General features: G+C 50.5%; 2 protein-coding genes across 15 annotated transcripts in view; both read left to right on the top strand.

The window, feature by feature from the left end:
• Positions 1 to 3257, top strand: part of Repin1 (replication initiator 1) — a 5114-nt gene extending 1857 nt beyond the window's left edge. For 5 of the 8 annotated variants that reach the window (XM_071610935.1, XM_027943349.2, XM_071610952.1 and 2 more), the window contains one exon: positions 535 to 3257. In XM_071610935.1, coding sequence (XP_071467036.1) covers positions 535 to 2255 — 1721 coding nt within the window. In that variant the 3' untranslated portion in view covers positions 2256 to 3257. The remainder of the gene's footprint in view (positions 1 to 534) is intronic. The other 3 variants (XM_071610937.1, XM_071610947.1, XM_071610954.1) reach the window with 1 other exon arrangement.
• Positions 1 to 26341, top strand: part of Znf775 (zinc finger protein 775) — a 27258-nt gene extending 917 nt beyond the window's left edge. Inside the window, exons 1-3 of one of the 7 annotated variants that reach the window (XM_027943355.2) lie at positions 4320 to 4438; positions 16782 to 16863; positions 23940 to 26341. In XM_027943355.2, the coding sequence (XP_027799156.2) occupies positions 16833 to 16863; positions 23940 to 25534 (1626 nt within the window). In that variant the 5' untranslated portion in view covers positions 4320 to 4438; positions 16782 to 16832 and the 3' untranslated portion in view covers positions 25535 to 26341. Of the gene's footprint in view, positions 1 to 4319; positions 4439 to 7252; positions 7339 to 7585; positions 7643 to 16781; positions 16864 to 23056; positions 23711 to 23939 lie in introns of those variants that run through there. The other 6 variants (XM_027943354.2, XM_071610967.1, XM_071610971.1 and 3 more) reach the window with 6 other exon arrangements.

Raw genomic sequence — 26341 nt, 5'->3', positions numbered from 1 at the left:
GTCACCTCAGGCAAGGCCCATCCCTTTTGCTGCCTCACACTTGCATCATCTGTCAACCAAGGCACTCAGTGACTGCTCAGCCAGCCTCACCAAGTTGCTCAGAGCTCAAATATGGCAATAGGAAATAGCAGACACATGGAGAGGCCACAGGGAAGCTTTGAAAAGGCACAGGGCACTGTAGGGAGATGTGACCATATTTTCTGGTGAGCCCTGTTTGTGCAGCTGACCCTGGAAGTTTACTCACCTCCTGACACTGGGGTAGCTGTCACAAGGGGATTCCAAGAAGTGTCAGTATCTCTCCCTTCTGAAAGTTTCCAGGGCAATAAAGATACAAGATAAATATCCTTGAATGTTACCTAGAAATCCAAGATGGAAATAAATAACCTACAAGGAATTAAGAGAGTCTAGATTGGTGTCAAGGGCTCTGGGAGTCCATAGAGGGTGGGCTGCTCTTGGGGTCTGGGGTCTCCTAGGAGGAAAGGAACTGGGGTGGAAGTCTTGGTCTCTGGAGTGACTCTGCTTTTCCACCCTCAGCAGAGGAAGAGCCAATGCTGGAACGGCGCTGCAGGGGCCCCATGGCCATGGGTCCAGCCCAGCCCAGGCTCCTTTCAGGGTCCTCCCAGGAGTCACCTCAGACCTTGGAGAAGGAGTCCAGCGGGCTGAGGCACCAGGGCACTAAACTGGCCCAGTCAGGCAGTCAAGCCCTAGGCAGGGCCCGTCGCTGTGCCCACTGTCGAAGGCACTTCTTGAGCTGGGTGGCCCTGTGGCTTCATACCCGAAGGTGCCAGGCGCGGCTCCCTCTGCCCTGTCCTGAATGTGGGAGGCGCTTCCGCCATGCCCCCTTCTTAGCACTGCACCGTCAGGTCCATGCTGCTGCCACACCAGACGTGGGCTTCACCTGCCACCTCTGTGGGCAGAGCTTCCGAGGCTGGGTGGCCCTGGTTCTGCATCTGAGGGCCCACTCGGCTGCAAGGCGGCCCATTGCTTGTCCTGAATGTGAGAGACGCTTCTGGCGACAAAAGCAACTTCGAGCACATCTGCGGCGGTGCCATCCCCCTGCCCCTGAGGCCCGGCCCTTCATATGTGGCAACTGTGGCCGGAGCTTTGCCCAGTGGGACCAGCTGGTTGCTCACAAGCGGGTGCACGTGGCTGAGGCCCTGGAGGAGGCAGCAGCCAAAGCTCTGGGGCCAAGGCCCCGAGGTCGCCCTGCTGTGACCGCCCCGCGGCCTGGTGGGGACGCCGTGGACCGCCCCTTCCAGTGTGCCTGCTGCGGCAAGCGCTTCCGCCACAAGCCCAACCTGATCGCCCACCGCCGAGTGCACACTGGCGAGCGTCCCCACCAGTGCCCAGAATGCGGGAAGCGCTTCACCAACAAGCCCTACCTGACCTCGCACCGTCGCATCCACACTGGCGAGAAGCCCTACCCGTGCACTGAGTGCGGCCGCCGTTTCCGGCACAAACCCAACCTGCTGTCGCACAGCAAGATCCACAAGCGGTCTGAGGGCTCCGCGCAGGCCACCACCGGTGCTGCGAGCCCCCAGCTTTCAGCCGTGGTGCTGGATCCCTCGGCAGAGCCCGGCCCTGAGAAGATTGCTCCGGAGCCCGCGGCGGAGCCTCCACCTGAGGCCCCCTTGGAACCCCCACGGGACCAGGCCCAGGCGACCCCATCCCTGTACAGCTGCGACGACTGTGGGCGCAGCTTCCGGCTGGAGCGCTTCCTGCGCGCGCACCAGCGGCAGCACACCGGGGAGCGGCCCTTCACCTGCGCCGAGTGCGGGAAGAACTTCGGCAAGAAGACCCACCTGGTGGCGCACTCCCGAGTGCACTCCGGCGAGCGACCCTTCGCCTGCGAGGAGTGCGGGCGCCGCTTCTCCCAGGGCAGCCACCTGGCCGCCCACCGGCGCGACCACGCCCCGGAGCGGCCCTTCGTCTGCCCCGACTGCGGCAAGGCTTTCCGCCACAAGCCCTACCTGGCCGCCCACCGGCGCATCCACACGGGCGAGAAGCCCTACGTCTGCCCCGACTGCGGCAAAGCCTTCAGCCAGAAGTCCAACCTGGTGTCCCACCGGCGCATCCACACGGGCGAGCGGCCCTACGCCTGCCCCGACTGTGACCGCAGCTTCAGTCAGAAGTCCAATCTCATCACCCACCGCAAGAGCCACATTCGGGATGGCGCCTTTTGCTGTGCCATCTGTGGCCAGACCTTTGACGATGAGGAGAGACTCCTGACCCACCAAAAGAAGCATGATATCTGAGAAGGGCAGGGGCTGTGGGGGACGGAGACAGGCCCTGGGCTCCTTCGCAGCAGGAGTGTGGCAGTGGGCTTGGGTAGCTCGTGTTGGAGCTGGTGACGGAGAGGGATGCGAATTCAGAAGGGAAAGAAGAGGCGGGAGTGAGCTGCGCCCTGTTAGTGAGGGAGTAAACCCGGATGGCCAGGAAAGCCCCTTCAGAGTGGTGTTTCCAACATTCACCTCGACTGTTCTATGCCCTGGAAAAGTAGCAATAGCAGCTCCATTTACCCTTAGTGCCCTTGGCTACAGGAGCCACCGGTGGGAAGGAAGAGTCCATCCTCTGGTGTTAACGCCTTAATGTCCCAGTCTTTATTATGAGTTACTTCAGGTCACTTTTGAAAATAGGTGTGGTACAGTCCTTAGTAAAGGAAAGCTCGGGAGGAAAAGTGGACCAGCTGGACGTGCCTTGGAGAGCCTGCTGGCCTTGTCAGGCAGCTGGGGCCTCTTCAGCCCAAGAGATGAAACTAAGCTGGTTTTACCTGTGCCCCCTTCCTGATGTCCCTGCTGAAATCCCAGGCTTGCAGAGGCCCATCTACTGCCAATGATTCCATCCTCTTCCTCCCTGAAGATCACCTTCTCAGGCGTTTCCTCCTTGGACTGTCTGGCTTTATCTAATTGGCCCTCCCAGGGCTGACCCTCTTCCACTCTTTCCAAAGCTCATTGTGGAAGGAAGGACTGGCCCACTGATGCTGGAGGGTCAGCTGAAGGGAAGATCCTGGTTGAGTGTCCTTTTCAAGATTTCCAGCATGTGGATATTAGCCTTTCCTGGTGACAGGGAGCTCCCACCTCCTGAGGCCCTGGTTCTATTGTAGGATGATTCTAATTGTTAGAAATTCTTCCTTATAATGATCGAATTTTGCTTTCCTATAATTTCTATCTATTGGGCCTTGTTCTGTTCTCTGGATCTAAACAGAACAACCACTTACCCTCCTTTTCAGACTAGAGAATAAAGATTTGGTTTTAGAACTGGTGGCTGGGGAGTGTTCCTTTCCCTGGGGACTCTGGAGTTGGAGGGAGGAACATGGCTCTTCTTCCTCGGAAGGAAGGGCTGTGTGAGGCTTTGGCAACAGCTGAGGGCTTCTACACCCTCCATCTAGTCCTTTCCTGAGGAGGTGGCCAGCAAACCAGAAAGTTGGGCTCAGTCCCTGGGTGGTGGGCCAGCGTTCCAGTTAACTGAACCAAGATATTGGTTCCTACTAGGTTGTGATGCACATGTTTAATCCCAGTGACCAGAGGCTGAGGCAGGAGAGTTGCAAGTTGGAGCCCAGCCTGGACAACTTGGCAATATCCTGTCTCAAAACCTAAAAAAGGGCTGGAGGTATAGCTCAGTGGTAAAGTGCTTCTGGGTTCCATCTCTAGTACCCTCCTCGATGATACTGGTTTCTGGTCACTGACCCACTGAGGTGAGTCTAGGGCCACCATTGTCATTCTCACCACCTTGGCCTTCCAGTTACTTGAGCTAGCATTGACAGTCCTTTTGGGGGACAGTGGGACATACAGACTTAGGTTAGACTTGCAGTCCCTGCTGGAGGGTTGACAACATGACAAAGGAGTCTCTGGAAGGACAGGCAATTCTGAGCAGTAAGGACAGTTCCCAGCTTGCATATCCCACACACATTGGGTGCAGATCCACATGGCCAGGTGTTCAGCCTTCTTTGAGGCCAGGTCAGACTTCTCAGGTGCCAGTTACCAGGAAAGAAAGGGAAAGATTTGATTGTGTCCTGTGGGATCTCACTGGCTCATCTGCTGCAGGTCCTTCACTGTGTCTTCCTCCCATATGGGGAGGAATATGGGGATTTCCTACATATTTGAGTGTCAGCCATCAACAAGCGCATTTATTTTTGCTTATATTAGAAATCTCTGCACTTATCCCCAGCACCCAGCACAGAGTGGTGCTTAAGAATAGCCACCATTTGCCTATGCGGGTGGCACCCCACAGGGAAGTTCCCCTACACTGCCTCATGTGATCCTTGTGCAGTGGGTGTCTTGTTTGCCTTTTCAACATGAAAACATTTGCTCAGGGTCATGTAACTGGCGGTCACCACAGGCGATTCAAGCTCAGGTCTGTCTGGCTCCTGAACCTGTCCCTTTTCATCACTACCACATACTTTTTGGATAAATTGAGTTTGCTGCTGCTTTTCATTAAGGTAAGTATTAAATGCCTACTATGTACTTGATGTGATGGAAATGGGTTTCAAAGATCAGAACTACTGTGAGGTCTCCAGACCCCTGAGAGGCTTGGGTCTGGAGAGGATGAACATAGGTACAAAGTGGAGAGATGGACAGAGGCGAGTAGGGCTTAGTGTGTGGGATGGAAGCCAACACCTTCAAAGCTTCATATTGATTTGGGGAGTATTTGGGCCACTTAGAAACCTGTGTAGTTGCTGGGTGTGGTAGCTCATGCCTGTAATCCCAGCAACTTGGGAGGCTGAGGCAGGAGGATTTCAAGTTCAAAGCCAGTCTCAGCAACTTCGCAAGATCTCAAGCAACTTAGTGAGACCTTGTTTCCAAAAAAAAAAAAAAAAAGTTGGGGCATTGGGGATGTGGCTCAGTGGTTAAGTGCCCCTGGATTTAATCCCTGGTACTAAATCAAAATCTGTGTAGTTGAAGGCAAGTTATCTGTCAGAACCTGAGAACACAGGACATGGTCTCAAGAACGTCCATTGGCCATCTGCCTCTTTTAGGGAATATAGAGGTTCCAGTGGGCTGAGGGGAGAGGGAATCAGATCAGGGGTTCTAACCTTAAGAAAAATCTTTTCTTTCTTTTTTTTTTGTGATGTTGGGTATTGAACCCAGGGCCTTGTGCATGTGAGGCAGGCACTCTACCAACTGAGCTATATTCCCAACCCCAAGAAAAATTGTCATCTTAAAGGGACTTAACCTGGGTGTGAGGATGGGTATTGGGTGTCCTGTGTTATGCTGCCCACTGCTTTGGGTTGAGTTGGTAAGGAGAGGTCTGAAGGACAGAGAAGGCCACCTAGATGGTCTTGAGGAAGCTGGGAAAGTAGAGACAGTGGACTTGCCTCTGGTTCCTTCCTGAGTTTTTCTGAGGAGCCAGTGGTTCCCAAGCCCTTGCTCAGCATTCGTGCAGACAGCGGTCACAGGGGAGGGCTGGCCAGGCAGGAGGGGTCAGAGCTGTCTCAGGAGCTTCCCTTCTCTTCTGAAAAACTGGCAGTTTTTCTTTCTTTTCTTTTTTTTTCCTTCTACACAAAAGTGTTGAATTATCTTTTTAAATGTTAAGTAATGCAGACCTGTTTATAATTTTAATGTGCACCTCCTACCCCACAAGTGTTTCTCTACACTGTGGTAAGAGCTTGGGGTCTTCCCCCAACCTTTTTTCTCTTAAAAAGCCTTCTCCTCTTATTTTATTTTTTAGCTTAATGAGAATAGGTTCTCAGATGTGCTTCATTCTTTCTACCCCTGAAATGCCCTTGGCCAAGGAATGTCAATTTGGAGAAGTCTTTCACTCTGTAGAGGAGGAAACAAGCTCAGAGTGGAAGTGACCTCACAGGGTCAGTCACACTAGCTGCTGGAAGACCTGGAACTACAATGTTGGTCTCTGAAGCAGGACTGAGTCCTAGGAGCCTTTGTGGCTCCTCCTCCAGAAAGTAACCCTGTGAGGGAGACCCTGAAGGGTAGACTGCTAGTGACAGAGCTCTGTAGGGTGTGTTGGGTTTTATGAAGCACAAGTGCTTCTATCCTTTATAACCAAATATAACTGTCAAGGCCCAGTAAGATATGTGGGCAACTAGAAAATTATTAACTATTTTACAGATGAATAAAATCAAAGTCCAGAGACAGAAAAATAGCTTTTGTGAAAACTGTACTTGAAGCAAGTGGCAAAATGAAGAGAATCTTGACCCTCAATTTCTATTGCGCTTCTGAGACTGAACAGCAGCTAGGCCTGAAGCAGATGCCTCATCCCGGGTTGACTGGTTAAGGAACATCAGGTCCACCTCCTCCACAAGGCTGTCAGAGAGCAGCCCCACTTCTGTTTGTTTGAATCTTGCCTCCATAGGCAATTTCTCATCAGCTCTGCGGACAATCCTGCCAGTAGGAGTTGACCCAGTCTTGTCCCTTTTGAGGAATAAGTGAGAGGGTTTTCCTTCCAATTGGGGCTACATTTTCCCAGAGGGCTCTGGGAACTGTATACCCTAGTTGGCCATCTGGACCAGGTTAGCAGCTGGGAGATGATTCCATTTATCACAGCCCTAGTGAGCGCGGTGAAACTAGACCTGGTAACTTAACCCGATCAGACCCTGTTTCCCCAGCTAGAAACCAAGGGGTTGAATGCATCCGTTTCCACGGTCTCGCTTGGAGCGCCGTAAATATTATCACCAGGCACTGCTGGGGGTTCCCTCTGCACACGCACGCACCGGGCACGTGCACCTTCCTGCGATGTGTGCAGCACCACCCAGGGAACACAGGTTCTCAGGGAGGAAAGAAAAAGGACGACAGAGTAAACACGAGCTCGAGGGGAAGTCTCAGAGCCGGGGCTTCTTTGTGGTTCGGGATGGTTTCCCAGCACAGACACCAGTGGCTGGCAACACTCGGGGCGCTCCGAAAACGTTTGCGGAGCTGATACGGAACCCGTACGCGCGCCCTGAGTTCAGACATTAATACGCGCGAGTACGGGAAGTGGGGCGCGCCGAGGCCGAGAGCTGGTCTCAAGGGCAGGACGGACAAGGGCGCCGTGATGCCGCGCGGTCACCAGTGGCTGGACCGCGCCTGCCCTTCTCCTCACAGCCCTCGGCGCACGCGTTTGCTGCGCGGGGCCGCGCGCCCGCGGGGCGAGGTCAGCCCCCCAGGCTATTGGCTCTGGAGAACAAAGGGGCCGCCCCGCGGGCTGCTTCGATAGGGCCGGGCGTGTCATCTGAGCCGCACAGCCAATCGGGTGGCCGCACGGCCTGGGGGACGGCCAGGACCACCAGCCAATCAGGTGCGCGTGCCCTCCCCGCCTGCCCCGGGACTGGCCAGGGCCGGGAGCCCGGTGCCCAAGTCGCCCCCGGGGTGGCAGTTCCCGTTAACCTTAGCTACAAAGTCAAAGGTATTTATTTCCCCGGCCCCCTCCCTCCGAGTCCCTCTGCATTTAGGGCGGGGAGGGGCAGTGCGAAGGATGGCCGGGTGCCCGGCCCCGCTCCTCCCGCCCTGCTCCACCCGGCCAGGGCTGGAGCGGAGGGAGGGGGCGCGGGCCTCCGGGAGCCCCGCACGTCCCGGTGCACCGGGCCCCAAACTTTCTCCATCCCCACACAGCCGAGGGGGAAAGGACCCGGCCCGGGGTGGGGAGGGCCGCAGGACAGGGCAGCGAGGTCAGGAGGGAGGCCCGTAAGCATGCGAGGGAGAACCTAATGGTGAGCGGAGGGTCGCCTGTGCACCGCCCCTCCTGACCTGGTCCGTTGTTCTGAGTTCCCTGTCTGTGTCCACCTCCCCTGTAGATCAGCTTCTGGGGGCCAGTGCTCTTTGCAGAAAGACTCATAGTAGGTGCTCAATAAGTGTGCGATTAAATGAGCGGGGTGGTGGGGGGTGGAACTGGAGGTAAAGAATAGTGAGAGGAAGGCACCGTAGAAGTTGCAGCTGTGTGCATGGTCTTCCCAAACCTCTGTTCCAGGAAAATGAGCACTGCTGTCAGATCTCGGTGGGTTGGGATGGGCTGGGAGGGGGCTTCTTCCTCTGTAAAGGTGGGGCACGTAGAGATGCTGCCTCCTTCAGGGCAGGATGGAGTGAGGCTGGGGTTGGGTGTGGTCTAAGTCCAAGGGTTGGAGGCTTGGAGGCAAGTTGACAGTCCAGGCTCCGCCTTAATGTTCTTTTCGAATCTCCGTGTTCATCTACAAAATGAAGAGATTAGATGTTATTTGTTCTCTTTTAGCACCAAGATTCTAATTCTGAGCTTCTAATCTGTTTTAGACTGAAATTTCTTTTATTTGAATGTACCCTTATAACAAGGCTTAGTAATGGTTACAGTGCACACGGCCTGTAGTGGGTACCAGGAGATGGAAGCACCCCTGTGTTCCTGTGTTAAAATGCTTTAATCTTGTTGCAGAGACAGAAAAAGGTCTTTTTTTTGGGGGGGGGGGGAGAGATTGGGGCAAGTGATGAATTGAACTCAGGGCCTTGTATATGCTAGGCAAATGCCCTACCACTGAGTTTCTTTTTTATATATTATTTTGAGACAGGGTCTCGTTAATTGCTGAGGCTAGCCTCGAAATTACTATCCTTCCTTAGCCTCCTGGGTAGCTGGAATTACAAGCATATGCCACTACTAGATCCAGAGAAAGTGTTGATGATAACAGTAATCCCATGGATATGGTACTGGATTGAATGGTGAATAGGTTAAGCAGAGGAGTTCCTACCATTCTCGCGTAACAGAAAAGATTTCTTGGGCAAAATGATCCCTGATCTGGGCTGAGAAGAGAAGTCAGGCAAGTTCATTCCAAGAAGAGTCATTGGTGGGTATGTGAGGACTTGACAAGCTCTAGCTCAGGAACTGGATATTGGGAGATGGAGTATGTTGGGTGCAGTGGGAGAGGTGACCACAGGCCAGGTTTTGGCCTTGACAAGAAATTTTAAGCTAAATCTGAAAGTATGAGGAAGTCATTGAATGATTTTAAGTAAGGAAATAATGTTCAAATTTCAATTTTAGAAAAGTTGGTTTGGGTTCTGTGTGGCAGAAACAGAACTTGGCAGAGCAAGATAAACAATAAAGCATTGAAGTCATCCAGGTGAGAAGTAGACTGGAACTCAGGCAGGGGCAGTAGAACTTGGAGGCATTAAAATGGTGCTGGTAGGACCCAATGACCTGTTCAGTTATGGGCTGTTGGTGCTTTATGGTAGGGAGAACTGTGGATGTTTGAGTAGAAGAGGGCAAAGTGAGTCATGAGGAGGGCACAAGGGTGCCATTGAGAGGGTTCTGGGCAAGTCTGATGCTGGGGTGTGGGGATGGAAGCCCACATGGTCAGGGCTAGAAATGGTAGAGGGCTTAGCAACAGGGACACAATGAAATCCATATCCAGCCCTCTCCTCCATGCAAAGTTGGTGGTACAGGCCTCTAAAGATTCCAAAGCAGCTGGCAGGAGTCCTGGCTTAGGAAGGGTGAGCACCAGGGCGTCGTTTTCCAAGCAGCTTGGGCTTGGGAAGTGTGGGAATGGGTTGATCTTAAAGGGTAGTAATGGGAGACAAAAGACACTGTCCAGTCTGTAGGATTCAGGCAGTGTGGTCTTTTCAAATTGCCCCATTTGATGCTCATAACAAACCCATGGAAGGGATGTTTTCAGTCATCTGCATTCAGAAACCTGAGGCCCAGATGGCTGAAGTGACAGTGAATTAGTGACATGGGGCCAAGACTCAGGGCTCCTGATTCCCACTTCAAACTGTGATGTGGTCCTGATGTGCAGCTGTGGGGAGATCTTCGCTGCTTTGGGGAGTGGGCTTCAAGGGGGAGTCTTGGGCTGACGATCCAGCCCTGTGGAAATTCAGAATTAGAGCTGGCCACAGGAGAAAGGGCCTGCTGCTGCCCTTGGGCCAGGCCCTGGAGGGTGTCAGGCTGAACTGAGCAAAGCCTAGTTGTTTCCCCAGGACTTTTCTGTCCCATTCCAGCTTCTCCATAGCCCCTGCTGGCCTACACCACCCCTCACCCCAGCACAGGTCACCCAGCAAGTCACTGCTCAGAGCTCACTGTGGTGCCTCCAGTCCTGCCTCCCTGAGTTCTGTTTCTTGGACCTGTAGGGATGGCCCTGAATATTCAAGGACACGTGTCATAATGGATTCCATTTCTGCTTTCCCTAGTGTGCTGTGTAATGATTTGTGTTGACATCGTTCTCGACTGATACATTTGTGTGTCTGTGGATCTGTAGGGGTGTCTGTGAGTTTAAAAAACTATTTCACAGGCTGGGGTTGTGGCTCAGCGGTAGAGTGCTTGCCTAGCACGTGCAAGGCCCTGGGTTTGATCCTCAGCACCACATAAAAATACATAAACAAAATAAAGGTATTGTGTACAACTAAAAAATAAATATTAAAAAAAACTATTTCATTTTCTCTATATTTCCATATGCAATAGATTCCCATTAATCCTTGGGGATTCATTCCAAGACCCCCAGCGGATGCCTGTCACTGTGAATCCTATATTTACTGTTTTTCCCTAAAATTACTTGTGATAAAATTTAATTTATAAACTAGGCAACAATAATAGTTAACAATAACTAGCATCAAAGAACAGCTATAACAGTTTGTTGTGATAAGTGTCGCGAGAATGTTGTTTCTCTCAGTATATCTTGTTTTGTTCTGGCCTGGTTGGCTGTGTGTGCGTAGCTGAAGCAAGCTTTGGAAAGCCAGCTGTGGCCAGAGGGGACCACTGTGCAGTGTGGCAGGTGGTCTCACATGCATCAGTATCTCCATATTTTCGCATCTTTGAACTTTTGTTGAATTTGAGATGCAACTGAGCCTGGGTGTGTTTGTGTGTGGTGTTTATATCAGTTTCCCACATGCCTTTGATTATATATTTTAAATGAAAGCTTCGCTGCTCTTAACTGAAACTCAATTCTCAGGCAGAGAACATTGGCTGTCCTGAGGGATTTGTTGTAAGTGACAAGGGACAGGGGCCAGAAAAGTGATCTCTTCAGAGTCCTCCATTTGTTTAATTAATTCATAGAACTCAGTATTGAGCACCTTCTGAATATCAGGGATCAGGAGGGACAATGTCCCTACCTTCTTGGATCTTCCCTTTTGGGAAGACAGAAATGACCTTGGTTGTCTATTAGGGTAGCATTAGACTCACGTGGCTGTTGAGCACTTAAGTGTGGCCAGTGTGATTGAGAAACCCAGTTTTAAATTAAATTTATTTGAATTTAAATAACCACTGTGTGTATAGAAGCCAAGCCCCTAAAATGAGGGTGGCAGTTTCAGGCCATCTTGGTCACAGTTGCTTTCAGTTATGCTCCTTCTCTTAGAACCCCCCATGGTGAGGGGAAAGTACCCTGGTAAGGGCAGGCCCCACTCAGTTTGGTCCCAGCTTCAGCACTTGCTGGCTGTGTGACTTTGAGCAAGCCTTGGTTTCCCTGGCTGAAGGACGACATGGACAGTGCTTGCTTAGAGCTTGGTACCCAGTCCGTGTTCACTAGCAGTTCTCTCCCTGTCTCTATTGACCACCCTCCTGCCATAGCCAGGTCAAGGTCAGGGTGTTCAGGGAGTCTCCAATGCCCTCCTCAGGTAAATGAGGGTATAGGAAATGCGCACTTGTGCCTCTGAAGGCTGATCTAAGAGCCTGCCTGGCACCAGGGTGCAGACCTGGCTGTCCCCTTGCAGAAGCTGTCCTGCATGCTGGCGCATGCCAGGGCATGCTGGGAAGGTAGAAGCACCACCAGGTGGTGCCCGCGAGGAGGAGAGGGCAAGGAAGGTAATGCTAGAAATGGAGGCTTGGGGCAGGTGTCTCCTGCCTGGGTCTCCTTGGAGAGCAAAGGGTGATTGGTGTAGGTGGAAGGTTGATGGGGTGAGGACCTGGTGGGGCCTCAGGATGAGGGCTGCTCAGCTCAAAGCCTCAGCTCCTGGTGAAGGCACTGTGGTCCTGCCCACTGGTGACAAAGGATGTATGAGCTGCATTCAGTTCCTGTTCCCCACCTGGGGCCCTGAGTGTATTGCAGATGCCTGTGGTTTGGGAGGAGGTGGGGGGTGTGGCCTTGCTCCTTGCCCCAGCTGTTGCCTTCCCTCTTTCCCCAAGTGTCTTCTGCTAACACCAAAGCCCCTTTGTTACCTCCTCTGCCCCCAGGCCTCACCACCTGCTGCAGGCCACAATCCACTCTTTGTGTGGTCTGCAGCTGGCCACCAGGGCCTTCCCCTTGAGGAGGTTCTTATCAGAACTGCAGCCCAACCCCTTGCTGGGAGGCTGGGTTAGGGGCAGGTGGTAGGAATAGGAGGTGACCAGCCTTGTCCTGAGACTCACCCCCTGTGTGTGACCTGATTCCCTGGTACTTGGTACTTATGGAGAGTGGAAGGGAAAGGTGGCCTAGCCCAGGTCAGGGCCCACGTGTACTAGACTAGGCTGTGGAGCCTTGCGTCCTGCAGGGCAGCCTGTCCACCTGATGCCTGGGGTCTCTCTTGTCAGCCAAGTGATACGTCAGGGCTGGGGATGAGGAGGGACAAGCCAGTTCACATGGTGGAGGGACAGAATCTTGGGCATTCGTGATGGTGTGGAGGATCTAGAAGGGTGTCCATGTGGAGGGACTGCCTTGGGCTTGGCTTTCCCAGGGTGTGGTCTCCAAACATCTCCCACTTGAGCACATAGGTATAGTGAGTCCCCAAAGCCAGGGCTTATCCCCATTCCTGACCTGTGTGTCCCCCTTACTTCTCACTTCATGCCCTTGGGCCCATGAGGCCTCCTCCTTCTATTAACAGTTCCATTTCTACCTAGACCACAGGGCTGCTCTCCCTCACACCCTGGGGTGGCTCAGGACAGAAGCCCAGGACAGGGAGGCACAGCTCTGGGCAGATCACCAAGAATCAAGGCCCTTCTGCCACCTGAGGCAGCTTTTAGGTCCTGGAAGCTTCTGGAAGCTGAAGTAGATAAAGCAGGGCTCTCTGGTTTGAGTTAGGAACCTCTGGATGTATTGGTACATTAAGTCCTGTCCCTCTGTCCTTGCCTCAAATTCATGGCCCAAGCTCTGACCCCTTCAAAGTCTTCCCACATCAACGTGGCCTGGGCCCACCATCCTCTGAGCCTCTTTAGGTGGATATTAAGTCAATTGGCAAGAGGTTCTCCAAGGAGTGGGGTGCAGAAGCCATGGAAGGAGCCCCCACTCTCAGTGGGACCCCTCCTGGGGCTTTGCCCTCCCCTTCCTGCTGCCCACCTCTCCCAGGCGTCTCCAGTATTGAGGGAAGAAAATACAGCAGAGGTGAGGGCAGACCCCTGTTGGGGAAATAGAGTTTAAGAAATCTCTATCACCCAGAAAGGCCTTCCACAAAAATAGAAAAGAAAGAAAATAGTTTTTTTTTTTTTAATATTTATTTTTTAGTTTCAGGTGGACACAATATCTTTATTTTATTTGTATGTGGTGCTGAGAATCGAACCCAGTGTCTCAGGCATGTTAGGCGAGTGTGCTACCACTTGAGCCACATCCTCAGCCCAAGAAAATAGTTTTTTATTTGTTTGTTTTGATTGAATAAGCGTTGGAAGAATGTGATGCCTTTCCTGGCACTTGCAAGATGGCTGGGCTGAGAGCACTTGCAGCTTGGTTATAGCCAGGTAGGGGCCATCTATCTTGCACATCCGTTCTCAAGATAAATCATAGCTGCTCTTCAAGAGCATGTGACACTACCATGTCTCATCTAATTCAGCCTCATTTTACCTACTTATTAGGGTGACTATTTGCTATCTAATTACCCTTACCCAAAGGAAAAGTAAGCTTTTCATATTTTTTTAAATATATTTTTTTAGTTATACATGGACACAATATCTTTATTTTGTTTATTTATCTTTTATGTGGTGCTGAGGATCGAACCCAGTGCCTCATATGTGCGAGGCAAGTGCTCTGCCACTGAGCCACAACCTCAGCCTAGCTTTTCATATTTTTATGACAGGAGTTAACTTTGCAGCTTGGAGCCAGGCACCATCCAGAGCCAGGCTCCTGCCCTTGCGTGGAGAAGGGCCTGCCTCCTGCATGTTGACTTTTCAGAAGGATGGCTCCCAGGTCCTCAAGAAAGACATCAAGGCCAGGCACGGTGGCACACACCTGTAATCCCAGCAGCTCGGGAGGCTGAGGCAGGAGGATCACAAGTTCAAAGCCAGTCTCTGCAAAAGCAAGGCACTAAGTAACTCAGTGAGACCCTATCTCTAAATAAAATACAAGATAGGGCTGGGGATGTGGCTCAGTGGTTGCCTTGGTTCTCTTAAAAAAGAAAGAAAAAAAAAAAAACGGGCTGGGGATATAGCTCAGTGGTTAATCCCTGGTACCAAAAAAAAAAAAAAAAAAAAAACAAAACATTATGTTGTGAAGTTGGCAAAAGCCTTTTGGCTTCAAAAAAGACTTATGTATGTTTCAAAAGGGACGGAGCCAGAACTTAACAATGAGAAGTTTCTGAAGAAAATACTCAGTCCTTCTGCACCTCTGTAATCCCAGCAGTACAGGAGCCTGAGGGAGAATTGTAAATTCAAGGCCAGCCTGGGCAAACAGCAACCCTGTCTCAAAATAAAAGGCAGGGGATGTAGCTCAGTGGGTTCAATCCCTAGTACCATAAAAAAACAAAAAAACAAACAAAAAAAATCCCCCAAAACCAAGAAGGTGTCTTTCACTCTACACCAGGGAAATTAAATTTTCTTTAGATTCCTGTTTACCCATATACCCCTCTCTTACCTTGTCAGAGACCAGATTCCAATTCCGGTAGATATGCCCAGAACCCTCAGGAAGGGGACCCTGGGGGAAGGGGGTCTCGGTAAGGCTTTCCTTGGCTGGAGTGGGCTTTCTGCTGAGGGGTTGCCAAGCCGAGGTGGCCAGATGGGAGCTTTGACTGAAGCCTGGAAGAGCCCCTTCCCAGGCGGCTGAAGCTTGGGCTGCGCGTCTCTGTGGGGCAGCTTTTGGAGTCCTTGCCGTGCTGGGGGTACAGGAGGATGAAGCCAGGTGTGAGCACAGGAGACACCGTGGGCACTGGCGTGGTGATAAAATGAGCCGGTGTCTGAGCTCAGTCCCCAGCTGGCAGCATATTTGTTATGTGCCTCTCCTGGGGGCTCTGTCCGGGGTTTTGGGCGCCTGGGGACAGTGACGAGCACATCAGGTGGGAAAACTGCTGGGGCAACGTGAGGTGCCGTTAGGCTTGTTGCTGGGTACTGAGGTGCCAGGGGAGGCTGCTCTGGGAAGGTGACGTTGAGGAAGGAAGAAGCTCAGGGCAGCCAGGCAGAGGATGTGGGGGCTTCAGAGGGGACTCCCAGGCAACAGCTTGGGGCGTCCAAGAAGCCATGCGATCTGCCCCCAGCCATGTTTCCGGCAGGAAGGGAGCCAGTCAGGAAGACCACAGCCTAAAATAAAGAAAAGTGATGGCTGAACCAGGGACCCGTGAGCTGCACCCTGCCTAGGGCGACCGTGAGATGCCCTGGCAGGGTTCCTGACTAGCTTTGTTCTGGAACCCGGATGGGGACTCTGAAAGATGGGCCGCTGATGAGGAAGGGTGGGGGCCCTCTGCCTCCTGGGTGCCTTCTTGATGAGGGCCCGTCCTGCGCCATCTCTGACCTCAGCTGAGGTTCCTCGTTTCTCACTTGGTGGCCTTCACTCGCCACCTTTCCCATGTTAGGGGTGTGAGGCTCTGGTCTGGGAGTCAGGAGTCCCGGGTTTTTGTCCATTTGTGCCATTCAACCACCTCTGTGATTCTGGACATGTCGGGGACCCTCTCTGCCTGGTTTCCTCTTGGTTAATATAAATCATGCCATTTTGCCACTTTTGACTGGGCAGAGAGGCGGAGTTTCAGGAGAGGGAGAGGTTAAAAGTCCAAGTCTGAAAGACTGGCTGTTGGGCAGGACCTGGATGACACATTCTACCAGGGACAGTACCTCACAGGGGCACCCATACATTCCAAGAGATTATTTTGTTTGGGGGGGGGGGGAAATGTTGAAATTGTTAGTACGCTAAATTGATTTATTCTTGAAGGTCAAGCTGAAATTGTACCTCTTCCATGAAGTCATCCCTTGTCGCGGCAGTTCAAAGTATGGTGTCATGTGTCCATGATCTCTCTCTGTCTCACATCTTTTTCTCTCACTTCCTAAAATTCTCTTTAATAATTCAACAAGCATTTTTTTTGCCCTGATATCTGTTTATTTATTTTTCAGTTGTAGGTGGACACACAATATCTTGATTTCATTTTTACACGGTGCTGAGGATTAAACCCAGTGCCTCACACGTGCTAGGCGAGCGCTCTGCCCCTGAGCTACAGCCCCAGCCCTTGCCCTGATAGTTGAACACTACTGTGGTATCTATCTATATTGATGCATTTAAGTTTATTTTATTTTTCTAATTTAGGATTATATACTACCTCCTAAAATAGGTGATGGAAGGACACAGACCAAGTCTTTTTCTTCTTTATCTCCCCAGGGCTTTGCTTTTTGGTAAATGTGTGCAAATAATGGTGATTTTCTAAGATCTACTATTTCCTTAGGGGTTATGAAACTTTATAAAATAGCTTTATTTCAGGGGTGCTCATAATTGAAACTATCAATTAAAAACAATTTGCCATATGCTTTTTCTGTTTTCAAGTTTGTCAGGTTATCTAATTTAAAACATGGAGGGGGCAGGAAGGGAAGCCAGAATTTTTAAAAACTGTAAAATTGCAGTGTGTGTTTAAAACTGCATAATGTAGACTCCACAGGCCGGTGCTGTTAACCCCTGTACATTTCAACTGAGGTCCTAGAAGAGGGCTGAGAAATAGCGCGAGGTCTGAGATGGGAGAGGGTCCGGAAGACCGGCTTTCATCCTGTCCCATAGGCCAATTCTCTTTATTTTGCTCCCATCTCACTCTCAGATGGCAGGGCGGATACCTGGCCAGCACTGATGCCGTGAGAGGTCTTCAGGGATGGAGAGTGGCCTGCCTGGTGACAGTACAGGTAAGAGAGTAAGTGGCCTCCTCCTGTCCCAGGCCTGCCTGCCTGTCCTTCCTGGAGCCAAACACAAGTTGCTGTCCCGAGCATCTAGAATGTACAGTTTCAGGGTGGAGACCTGGACTTGAAGGTCATCCAAAGACTAGAACAAAGAGACTGTGGGATTGGAAAAAAAAAAAAAAAAAAGACAAAGCCCAGTCCATTAACTTGCCAGGCCAGGGGAGACAGAGGCCTGGCTGCAGGAATTGAGATGTTTTAAGCTCTAGCACTCTGGGTAGGACAGCTGCTTAGAGCAGACTCTGTTGTTTGTTGATCAGCAAACTTCTTCAGTTCAGCCCAGGAAAGCTTCCTGGGGTCACTCAGAGTTCAGGGTCTTTCTTGGCTCAGAGTTGGCTATGATGAAACACAGCCCTCAGTTTTGGTATCTGCCCGGCAAGTGCTGTCAGGAATGGAAATTTTTTTCTGTTTGGTCATGTGTTCTTGGCAGGAGCCCTTCTGTTTAGCCCTGTGCTGGGGCTGCAGCAGCCCCTGGCACCTGTGAGGAGGTCTCCCAGCTCTTTTATTTTTTCCTGTGCAGGGGATTTGAATCCAGGAGTGCTCTACCACTGAGCTACATCCCCAGACCTTAAAATTTAAAAAAAGTTTCATTTTGCACCAGGGACTCACTCATCATGTTGCCCTTGACCTTGCAATCCTCCTGCCTCAGCCTCCAGAGTAATGAATTACAGGTGTGATGCCACTGTTGCCTCTGCCTGTGAGCAGCTCTCCCAGCCACTCCCCACCACCCCTGCTTTTTGTTTTTTTAGTGCAGGACATTGAACCAAGGGCCTTACTCTTGCGGGGCAAGCCCTCTACCACTGAGCTACACCCCCAGCCCTCCCAGCTCTTTTTAAAAATTTCTTTTGAGACACCGTCTTGATAAACTGCCCAGGCTAGTCTTGAACTTGTAATCCTCCTGCCACAGTGCCCAGCTCTTTCACCAGTCCTGTCCTGAAGTGGTGGGGGCTGAAGAGTGGCTGTATCCCTTTCCCCCACCAGCAATGGGGTCCCAGGGCAGGCCTAGCCCAACTTAGGAACCCCACCCTGGGCAGAGTGTGACTGGTTTTCTTATCTCCCTCTCCCCTCCCAGGGCAGTTGTTCTATAGTCCCCAGAGCCCAAGACCCCTGTGGAGAGAACCACCTTCCCTCCCAGAAAAATCATTTCAGTGGACTTAAGACTGAGACAAAAATTATGCCATGACTGGGTAAAAGATAAGCATTAGCAGCACGCTCCAGGAGGGGCAGTGTCATGTGTGGAAACCACCCATCCTGGGCTGGGTCTTGATAAGGACCTTTAGATGGACAGGCTGGCCTTGTTCAAGTCTCACTTGGGACCCGAGAGCTTCTGTAAGACATAGACATTACAGTAATTATGCAATCACGGTGAAGCCTAGAGCATGTGTGCTAAACACTTGAGGACACTTTCCCTGTATAAACTCCTCAGCCGTGAGGTGGCTCTGACAAAAGGAGACTTGGAGACTACCAGGGCCCTCTTCCTCCCTAGGGCACTTCTGAGTCAACCCTGGGGCTGTAGGGAAGAGGGAAAATGCTGGCACAGATATCGAGACCCACTCCTAGGCTATAGCCAGTTCTTACCTGGCCAGACTTAAGGGAATGGTCTGTCTGAGTGCCACATTTTTCAGATAATTGAGAACTTACCTCTTTTAATTTTTTTTTTTTTCAGTGCTAGGGCCTGTGTGCATGCTATAGCACTGAGCTACATCCTCATCTCCTCTTTTAATTTTTATATATGTTGTATATCCATTTTTTTTGTTGTGGTGGTAATTTAATCCAGGAGTGCTTTACATTATATACATAATGTAAAATTTATCAAGTTAACCATTTTTAAGTGTACATCAGTATCATTAAGCACACTTACAATGCCATGTAACCATCCCCATCATCTATTTCCAGATCTTTTTTATCACCCAGGAACTCTGTACTCATTAAATGGTAATCCCCATTTAACATCTTTATATTTTATCTGAACCATTTAAGATTTAAAACATGTTTTTTATGATGACTGAGGAATATAACCTGCAAGCCAGAGGCTTTGTATCAATACCAGACCCCTGAAGTGATATATCCCTGGGACAGGCTGAGGGCCTAGCACACCCTGTTCCTCAGTCCCAGGACCTCAGGGGACCTGTGCTAGGTTTATATTCTTGTGCCCATTAGCAGGTGTGAGAACTCTATCCTGGAGTTCTGAGGCCTTCAGGCATAGGGACATCTTTCTGGCTATGGGTAGAGAGGGGAAAGCTACTTGTTGGATATTAAGGCCAAGTTTTACCAAGCAAGGCAGTAACTTGGGGCGGGGCGGGCTCTGGGGTATTAATGGATACTGTGTCATTCAGGGACAGTGGTCCCTTCTTGTTTGAATATATCTTGTATTCACTACCAGGCTGCCAATTTGGATACTTAGTCCCTTAAATACCTTCCCGGGCCACATTTCATTGCAGCTATGGAAACACTCCTATAATCAATTAAACTCATTGCACTTGGGTGTTCAGTTCCTGCCAAAAATAAATTTCTTTTTTTAAAATATTTATTTTTAGGTATAGATGGACACAACACAATACCTTTATTTTTTAATGTGGTGCTGAGGATCGAACCCTGGTCCTGCCCATGCTAGGCGAGCGCTCCACCGTTGAACCACCATCCCAGCCCCAATAATAAATTTCAGTCACCACTTTCATTTTCAAATTGTTACTTTCACTAAAATGATTTTTCATGACCAAGCACCAGGGGAAGCATTATGAAGTTATTTGCAAGGAGGGAAACTGGCTCCTTAAAGGTACCTTCCATGATATCCTCCCCCACAATGACCCTGAGGCCATGCGGGGGGGGGGGGGGGGGGGCGTTGGCCCTAGAATGAAAGACTACCAGATTATTAGTGAGGGTTTTTCTTTAAAATATTTAAGGATTTAAAAATTATATATGTGTGTATGTTATGTACATATACATACAAACACACACACATACACATTTCTGGTACTGGGGATTGAACCCAAGGATGCTTAACCACTGAGTCACATCCCCACTCCTTTTTATTTTTTATTATTATTTTTTTAATATTTATTTTTTAGTTTTCGGCAGACACGACATCTTTGTTTGTATGTGGTGCTGAAGATCGAACCCGGGCCGCACGCATGCCAGGCAAGTGCACTACCACTTGAGCCACATCCCCAGCCCTCCTTTTTATTTTTTAAAAATTGTATTATTTGAGGGCTGGGGTTGTGGCTCAGCAGTAAAGCGCTCGCCTAGCACTTGCGAGGCCCTGGGTTTGATCCTCAGCACCACATAAAAATAAATAAATAAAGTATTGTGTCCAACTACACCTAAAAAAATTTTTTTAATATTGTAAAATATATTTTAAAAATTATATTATTTGAATATCCTCATATAAATTCAAAATATACAAGCCAGTGTGGTGGCACATACCTGTAATCTCAGGGACTTGAGAGGCTGAAGCAGGAGGATTGAGAATTTGAGGCCAGACTTGGCAATTTAGCAAGATTGTGTCTCAAAATAAAAATTAAAAGGTCCAGGGGTATAGCTCAGTAGTAGAGCACTCCTGGCAGTACCACACACATACAGAAAAATTCAAATGACAGATGAGGTAAAGATCCCCTCTACCTTCTCTAGCCAGTCCTATCATTTCAGAGGACAAACACCATTTTCAGGTTTGTACACAGCATCCTGGGTCATGTAAGTACATATGTATGTACATAGAGACATGCAGTTTTATGTTCATAAATTGGGTCAAATAATTCATGTAATTTTTTCAACTTGTTTTTTGCTTTCTCTTGAAATGTTTTAGAATCTTTTCACATTGGCATATATAGTTATTTTCCAATTTTTTCAATTATCAGTTACAATCCATATCATGAATAGAATGATAATTTTTTAAAACTGTTCTTTAGATTGTTATCCATTGTTTACTAATTAGGTTGTTATCCATTGTTTGCTAATTACAAATTGCATTTCAGTGAGTATTCTCAGCACTCCTCTTTGTATTTGCACATATTTCTTTGTGTGCACATGCGCATGCACGTGTGCGTATGCTACGGGACTGAAGCCCCGGCCTTGTGCATGCTAGGCATGTGCTCTTCCACTGAGTGACATGCCTGGTCCACTGGTATGTATTTCTTAGGATAAATACCTAGAGTGAAATTCTATATAGAAGATTCTATACACTTCTGATTTTAACAAGTCCTGTCCAATTATCCTTCAAAAAGTCTGAACCCCAGGATATGCTCCCAGAATATACCCTCAGGATGCCCTTGTGCCTACTTGCTTTCTCATGTTTCTGTGTATATTGTGTATATTTTCCATCTTTTCATTTTACTACGCTTTTTTTTTTTTTTTTTTTTTTTTTGGCACCAGGGATTGAACCCAGAGGGGCTTTACTGCTGAGCCATATCCCCATTTTTTTATTTTTTATTTTGAGACAGGGTCTCACTTAATTGCTTAGGGTCTTGCTAAGTTGCCGAGGCTGGCTTTGAGCCAAGGCTGGCTTTGAACTTGCTATCCTCCTGCCTCAGCCTCCTGAGTTGCTGGGACTACAGGCGTGTGCAACCACACCCAGCTTCTATTGCCATTTTAAAAAATGATTAATTTTTTTACCTGGTAATCTTGCTGTATTTCCATTTTCAGTGGATTCTATTGTACATTCTAAGTTGAAAATCATAAGCAAAGCTCAGTTGCCTCCTCTTTTCCCATATTTATATATTTCTTTTTTCTCCTCGTCTTTGCTGGTTTCTCAAGTATGAAGTTGAATAGTGTCAGTGATAGTGAGCACCCTTATTTTACTGCTTCTAATCTTTTGTCTTTGGTTGTAGTGTTTGCTGTAATTTCTAGTATACATCTTTTGTCAGGTTAAGAAATTTTCTTATGTTCCTAGTTCGTTCATTCGTTCATTCATTCATTCCCTCCTCCCTTTCCTTCTTTCCTCCCTTCTTTACTATTTCCCTCCCTCTTTTCCTTCAGAAATGATGCTAAATTTTAGCAGATGACTTTTTCCACACCTATTGATATGGTATGAGGTTTTTTACTTTTAATACAGTCATGTCATGATTCTGTCAAGCCATCTTTTCTTTCCTGGGGAATATCCCAGCAGGGTTATAATATGTCATTCTTTTTAATGCCACTGAACTTGCTTTGCTAATGTTTGCATTTGTCCAAAGAACAGTAAACCTATAATTTCCTGCCTACCCCCACTTTTGTCTTGTTTTGATGCTAGAGTTATGCCGGACTTAATAGACTTTTCCCTCCCTGCTACTCCCCGTAATAGTTTAAATAGCAGGGACTAATCCTTCCCTTGAAGTTTTAGTGGAGCCTGTTTTTGCAGTCATGTGGCCTATTCCCTGTCATGGGGTCTACCACGCGGCCTGCGCAATGGTTTCATTAATGAGGTTCTAGGCATAAAGTTAGTTAGAAGAGATCGAAATAAAACACACAGACTCAGTTACCTTATTTCTATTGCCAGGTCCGAGACGGCTCCCCTCTCTGGCTCCAACCTCTAACCGCCCAGCAGGGCAGCAAGGATTACTCAGGGCTAGCAGGAGAGAGAGAGAGTGAACACGCCAGGGAGTAGCCTTTTATTGGGGAACAAGAAATTCAGGGGATAATTCCATCCAATGAAGGTTGAGGGGGGACTGCACTCCAAGGTCAGGGTCAGTGATTGGGCCCCCGGGGTCAGTGGTCAGTCACACCCCCACACGGACGGGCTCTCTCATCAGGAAAGGGCCGGGAAAATTCCGACACAGCCAGAAGCCTCAGACCCTTAACGGGAGTCGCCCAGTCACGTGTCAGGATGGCTTCCCACAATGGGGTAGAATCTGGCTATCTCTTCAGTCTCTTCTGATTATTTATATAATCAGTTTTTCTACCTATCCTTGGGTTAGCTTTAATTGATATTTTCTTGCAAAACCATCTTTTTACAAAGATTTTCAATTTTTTTTGATATAAAGTCAATAAATAGTATTTTAGGATTTTTCAGAATCCTTTTGGTACTTTTACATTTCCTTCACTTAAAATCTCTGTTTTTACCTTTGTCAATACCTTTCTTCTACTTCTTTGGTTTTATTTTGTTGTCTCTATAATGCTGAAATCTGTTGTTTTTAGACTTCATTCCTTGTGTGTTCACAACTGTTTGCTTTCATCTCCCTTTTATGGAATGCGAGCTTTCGTGAAGTATAACATACATACTCACATAGTGAATGCACTCCTGTAATCAGCACCCACATTGACAGAACACTGCAGGAACCTCAAAACCCATGCCTCCTTCACCCGGCCATCCCTAGTTTGGCCAGCTTTGGATCTCCGTGTAAGTGGGATCATAGGGTCTGTATTCTTTTGTGTCTAAAGTAGGCATTTTCATTTGGAGTTCTGATGTTTGAGGTAGGCACAGAAAGTACCTCTGGAGACTTGTGCACAGGTGTGAAGTGTGGGCCAGGAGCAGCACGTGGGACTCTAGTGAGTGAAGTGGCCTGGGTGTAGTACAAAGGCAAGGCAACCCTGTTTCTGCAACCCCTGTTTCCGGTGTTGAGGCCTTTTTGGCCTACATTCAGATCTGACCATTTTCTCCTTGTTCCCTTGGGCCAGAAGATTTCATTGGATGTTGTTGTTTTTTAGTTGTAGATGGACACAATACATTTTATTTATTTATTTATTTTTTATATGGTGCTGAGGATTGAACCCAGTGCCTCACACGTGCTAGGCAAGCACTCTTACCACTGAGCTACAACCCTGGCCCTTGGAGGGTTTCTTTAACCTCCTCTGTATCTCCTGGGCCTTGGGGTAGAGAAAGCAGGTGAGATATATTTTTTTTTTCCTTCACAATCCACACCTCAGCTTGCCCTCTGCGTGTCCTTTCTGCCTTCCCCTACTGCCTTTTATTTCCCCTTCCATTTAAAAATCTTTGCCTTCCTTCTTCCAGCTTTTCTCTTCCCTCTCGCACCTGTTGCTCTCTCTTGCTCCTTCTTTGCACTCTGGGGAGCAGCCAGTGACCTCTCTCCATCCTCTCCCTTTGCCCCTGGCAGGAGATGAGCTGGTGATGAAGATCAAGCAAGAGAAGCCAGAGTGGCTGCTGCAGACACAGGCCGTGCTTCCCGAGAAGGACAAGGAGAACATTTTCCAGCAGCAACGGGGCCTCCTGCCATGCCAGACCATGGGGCGACCTCGGGGTCTGGGGACACAGGAAGAGACTGGGGGTCCAAGGTGGGCTCCTCCCACTGAGCAGGATGGGCTGCTGGCAGGCCGGGCTCCCGGGGCCGCCCCTGGCCCTCTGAACCCCACATTTTCTGCTGGAGAGGGTCACTTTGTGTGCGTGGACTGCGGGAAGAGGTTCAGCTGGTGGTCGTCCCTGAAGATCCACCAGCGCACCCACACCGGAGAAAAGCCGTATCTCTGCGGTAAGTGCGGCAAGAGCTTCAGCCAGAAACCCAACCTGGCCCGCCACCAGCGGCACCACACGGGCGAGCGGCCCTTCTGCTGCCCGGAGTGTGCAAGGCGCTTTAGCCAGAAGCAGCATCTACTCAAGCACCAGAAGACCCACTCTCGGCCCGCCACCCATGCGTGTCCTGAATGTGAACGTTGCTTCCGCCACCAGGTGGGCCTCCGCATTCACCAGCGCGCACACGCCCGGGACCGCCAGGGCTCCCGCGCTGGTCTGCATGAAATGCTTCGGGAAGCCGCTGTACGACGGGCCTGCCACCTGCGGCCCGGGACACCACGGGGCCGCCCAGAGTGGGCCTGGCTGGGGCTCTGCCAGGGCTGGTGGGGCCAGCCTGGGGCCCGGACCTCCGTCCCTGGCCCTTCGGGGCCCGGAGAACAGCGCCAGTTCATCTGCAATGAGTGCGGCAAGAGCTTCACCTGGTGGTCCTCGCTGAACATCCACCAGCGCATCCACACGGGCGAGCGGCCCTACGCGTGCCCCGAGTGTGGCCGCCGCTTCAGCCAGAAGCCTAACCTGACGCGGCACTTGCGCAACCACACGGGGGAGCGGCCGCACCCGTGCCTGCACTGTGGCCGCAGCTTCCGCCAGAAGCAGCACCTGCTCAAGCACCTGCGCACGCACCTGCCGGGCGCCCAGGCTGCGGCGTGCCCCAGCTGTGGGCAGAGCTGCCCTAGCCGAGCGGCGCTGCGGGCCCACCAGCGTGCGCACGCCGCTGCCGAGCGCTGCAGCCCTGGGCCTGGCGTCCAGGACCCGGAGCCAGGTGCAGAGCCACAAGCTGAGGCCCCTCAGGACTTGGCTGTGCAGCCCCACAGTCCCCAGACGCCACAGGGGGGTGGGGCCGCGCCGTGGGGCCGGGGGCGCGGGGGCCTGGCCGGGCCGGGGGAGCAGCGCCAGTTCATCTGTAACGAGTGTGGCAAGAGCTTCTCGTGGTGGTCGGCGCTCACCATCCATCAGCGCATCCACACCGGCGAGCGGCCCTACGCGTGTCCCGACTGCGGCCGCCGCTTCAGCCAGAAGCCCAACTTGACGCGGCACCAGCGCAACCACACGGGCGAGCGGCCCTACCAGTGCTCCGCCTGCGGCCGCGGCTTCCGTCAGAAGCAGCACTTGCTCAAGCACCAGCGCGTCCACCGCGGAGCCTTGTCACCGCACCCTGGCCCCCAGGAGGAGGCGCTGTAGTGCACCGGTGCTGCGCACGGCAGAGGGGATTGTGTGTGGTGTGTGTGCGGACAGGGATAGCCTGAAAACTGGCTCTTAACAGGTCCCTCCTGAGACCCCATCAAAAGGCAGTACCTTGAGGCTCCAAGCCCCAGAGAACAGCATTCCAGAAGTATCCCAATTCCAACGGGTGCCTGAAAAAGTGCCCAGGGTGTGTTGAGGGAGGAATTAAGATCAGCACTCCTCACCCAGGAGCCTGGATGAGTTGATGATGGGCTGCTCCCGTCTGTACACAAGAGGTGTACCCCAGCCTTAGGAACCGAATGAAGGGGCTTTTTGGCACCCTCCAGAGGCGAGAAATGTTCCCAGGATTGGTCAGTTGTAGCACTGGCCTGTCACACCTGGGCTGCACCATGACCAGGGGGCTGTCCCTATGGTAGAGTAGAGACAGACTCCAGAATACCAGGAAAGGAGCAGAGGTGGTAGATAGGAGGGGACAAGCATAACCCCAGCACCAAAGCTAGTGCCACATTTAGTGGCATCCAATAACTATTTCTGGAGGGACTGGGGGGCTTGGTCCTTCTCCAACCCTGAGTGAGTGCTGGGTATGGCTGGCCTGGCCCTTGAACTGGCGTATGCGTGATGGTCAGGGACAGGAGTGCAAGTGGATGATCTCAGCTGAGATTTGGCCACTTGGGGAGGTGACTGTGCTGGAGGGAGCCACCATCTTGCTTCTGCTTCTGTCCCCAAGTGGGTGGGTGGCTGTTACTGACTTGGATCTTATCCCTCCTGGGGTTGCAGAAGAGAAAAATGAAGAACTGAATATTC

Source organism: Marmota flaviventris, chromosome 1 (genome assembly GCF_047511675.1).
Source record: "Marmota flaviventris isolate mMarFla1 chromosome 1, mMarFla1.hap1, whole genome shotgun sequence".
Classification (NCBI taxonomy): domain Eukaryota; kingdom Metazoa; phylum Chordata; class Mammalia; order Rodentia; family Sciuridae; genus Marmota; species Marmota flaviventris.
The sequence above is the reverse complement of the archived record's forward strand: the minus strand, read 5'-3'. Positions and strand labels throughout refer to the sequence as shown.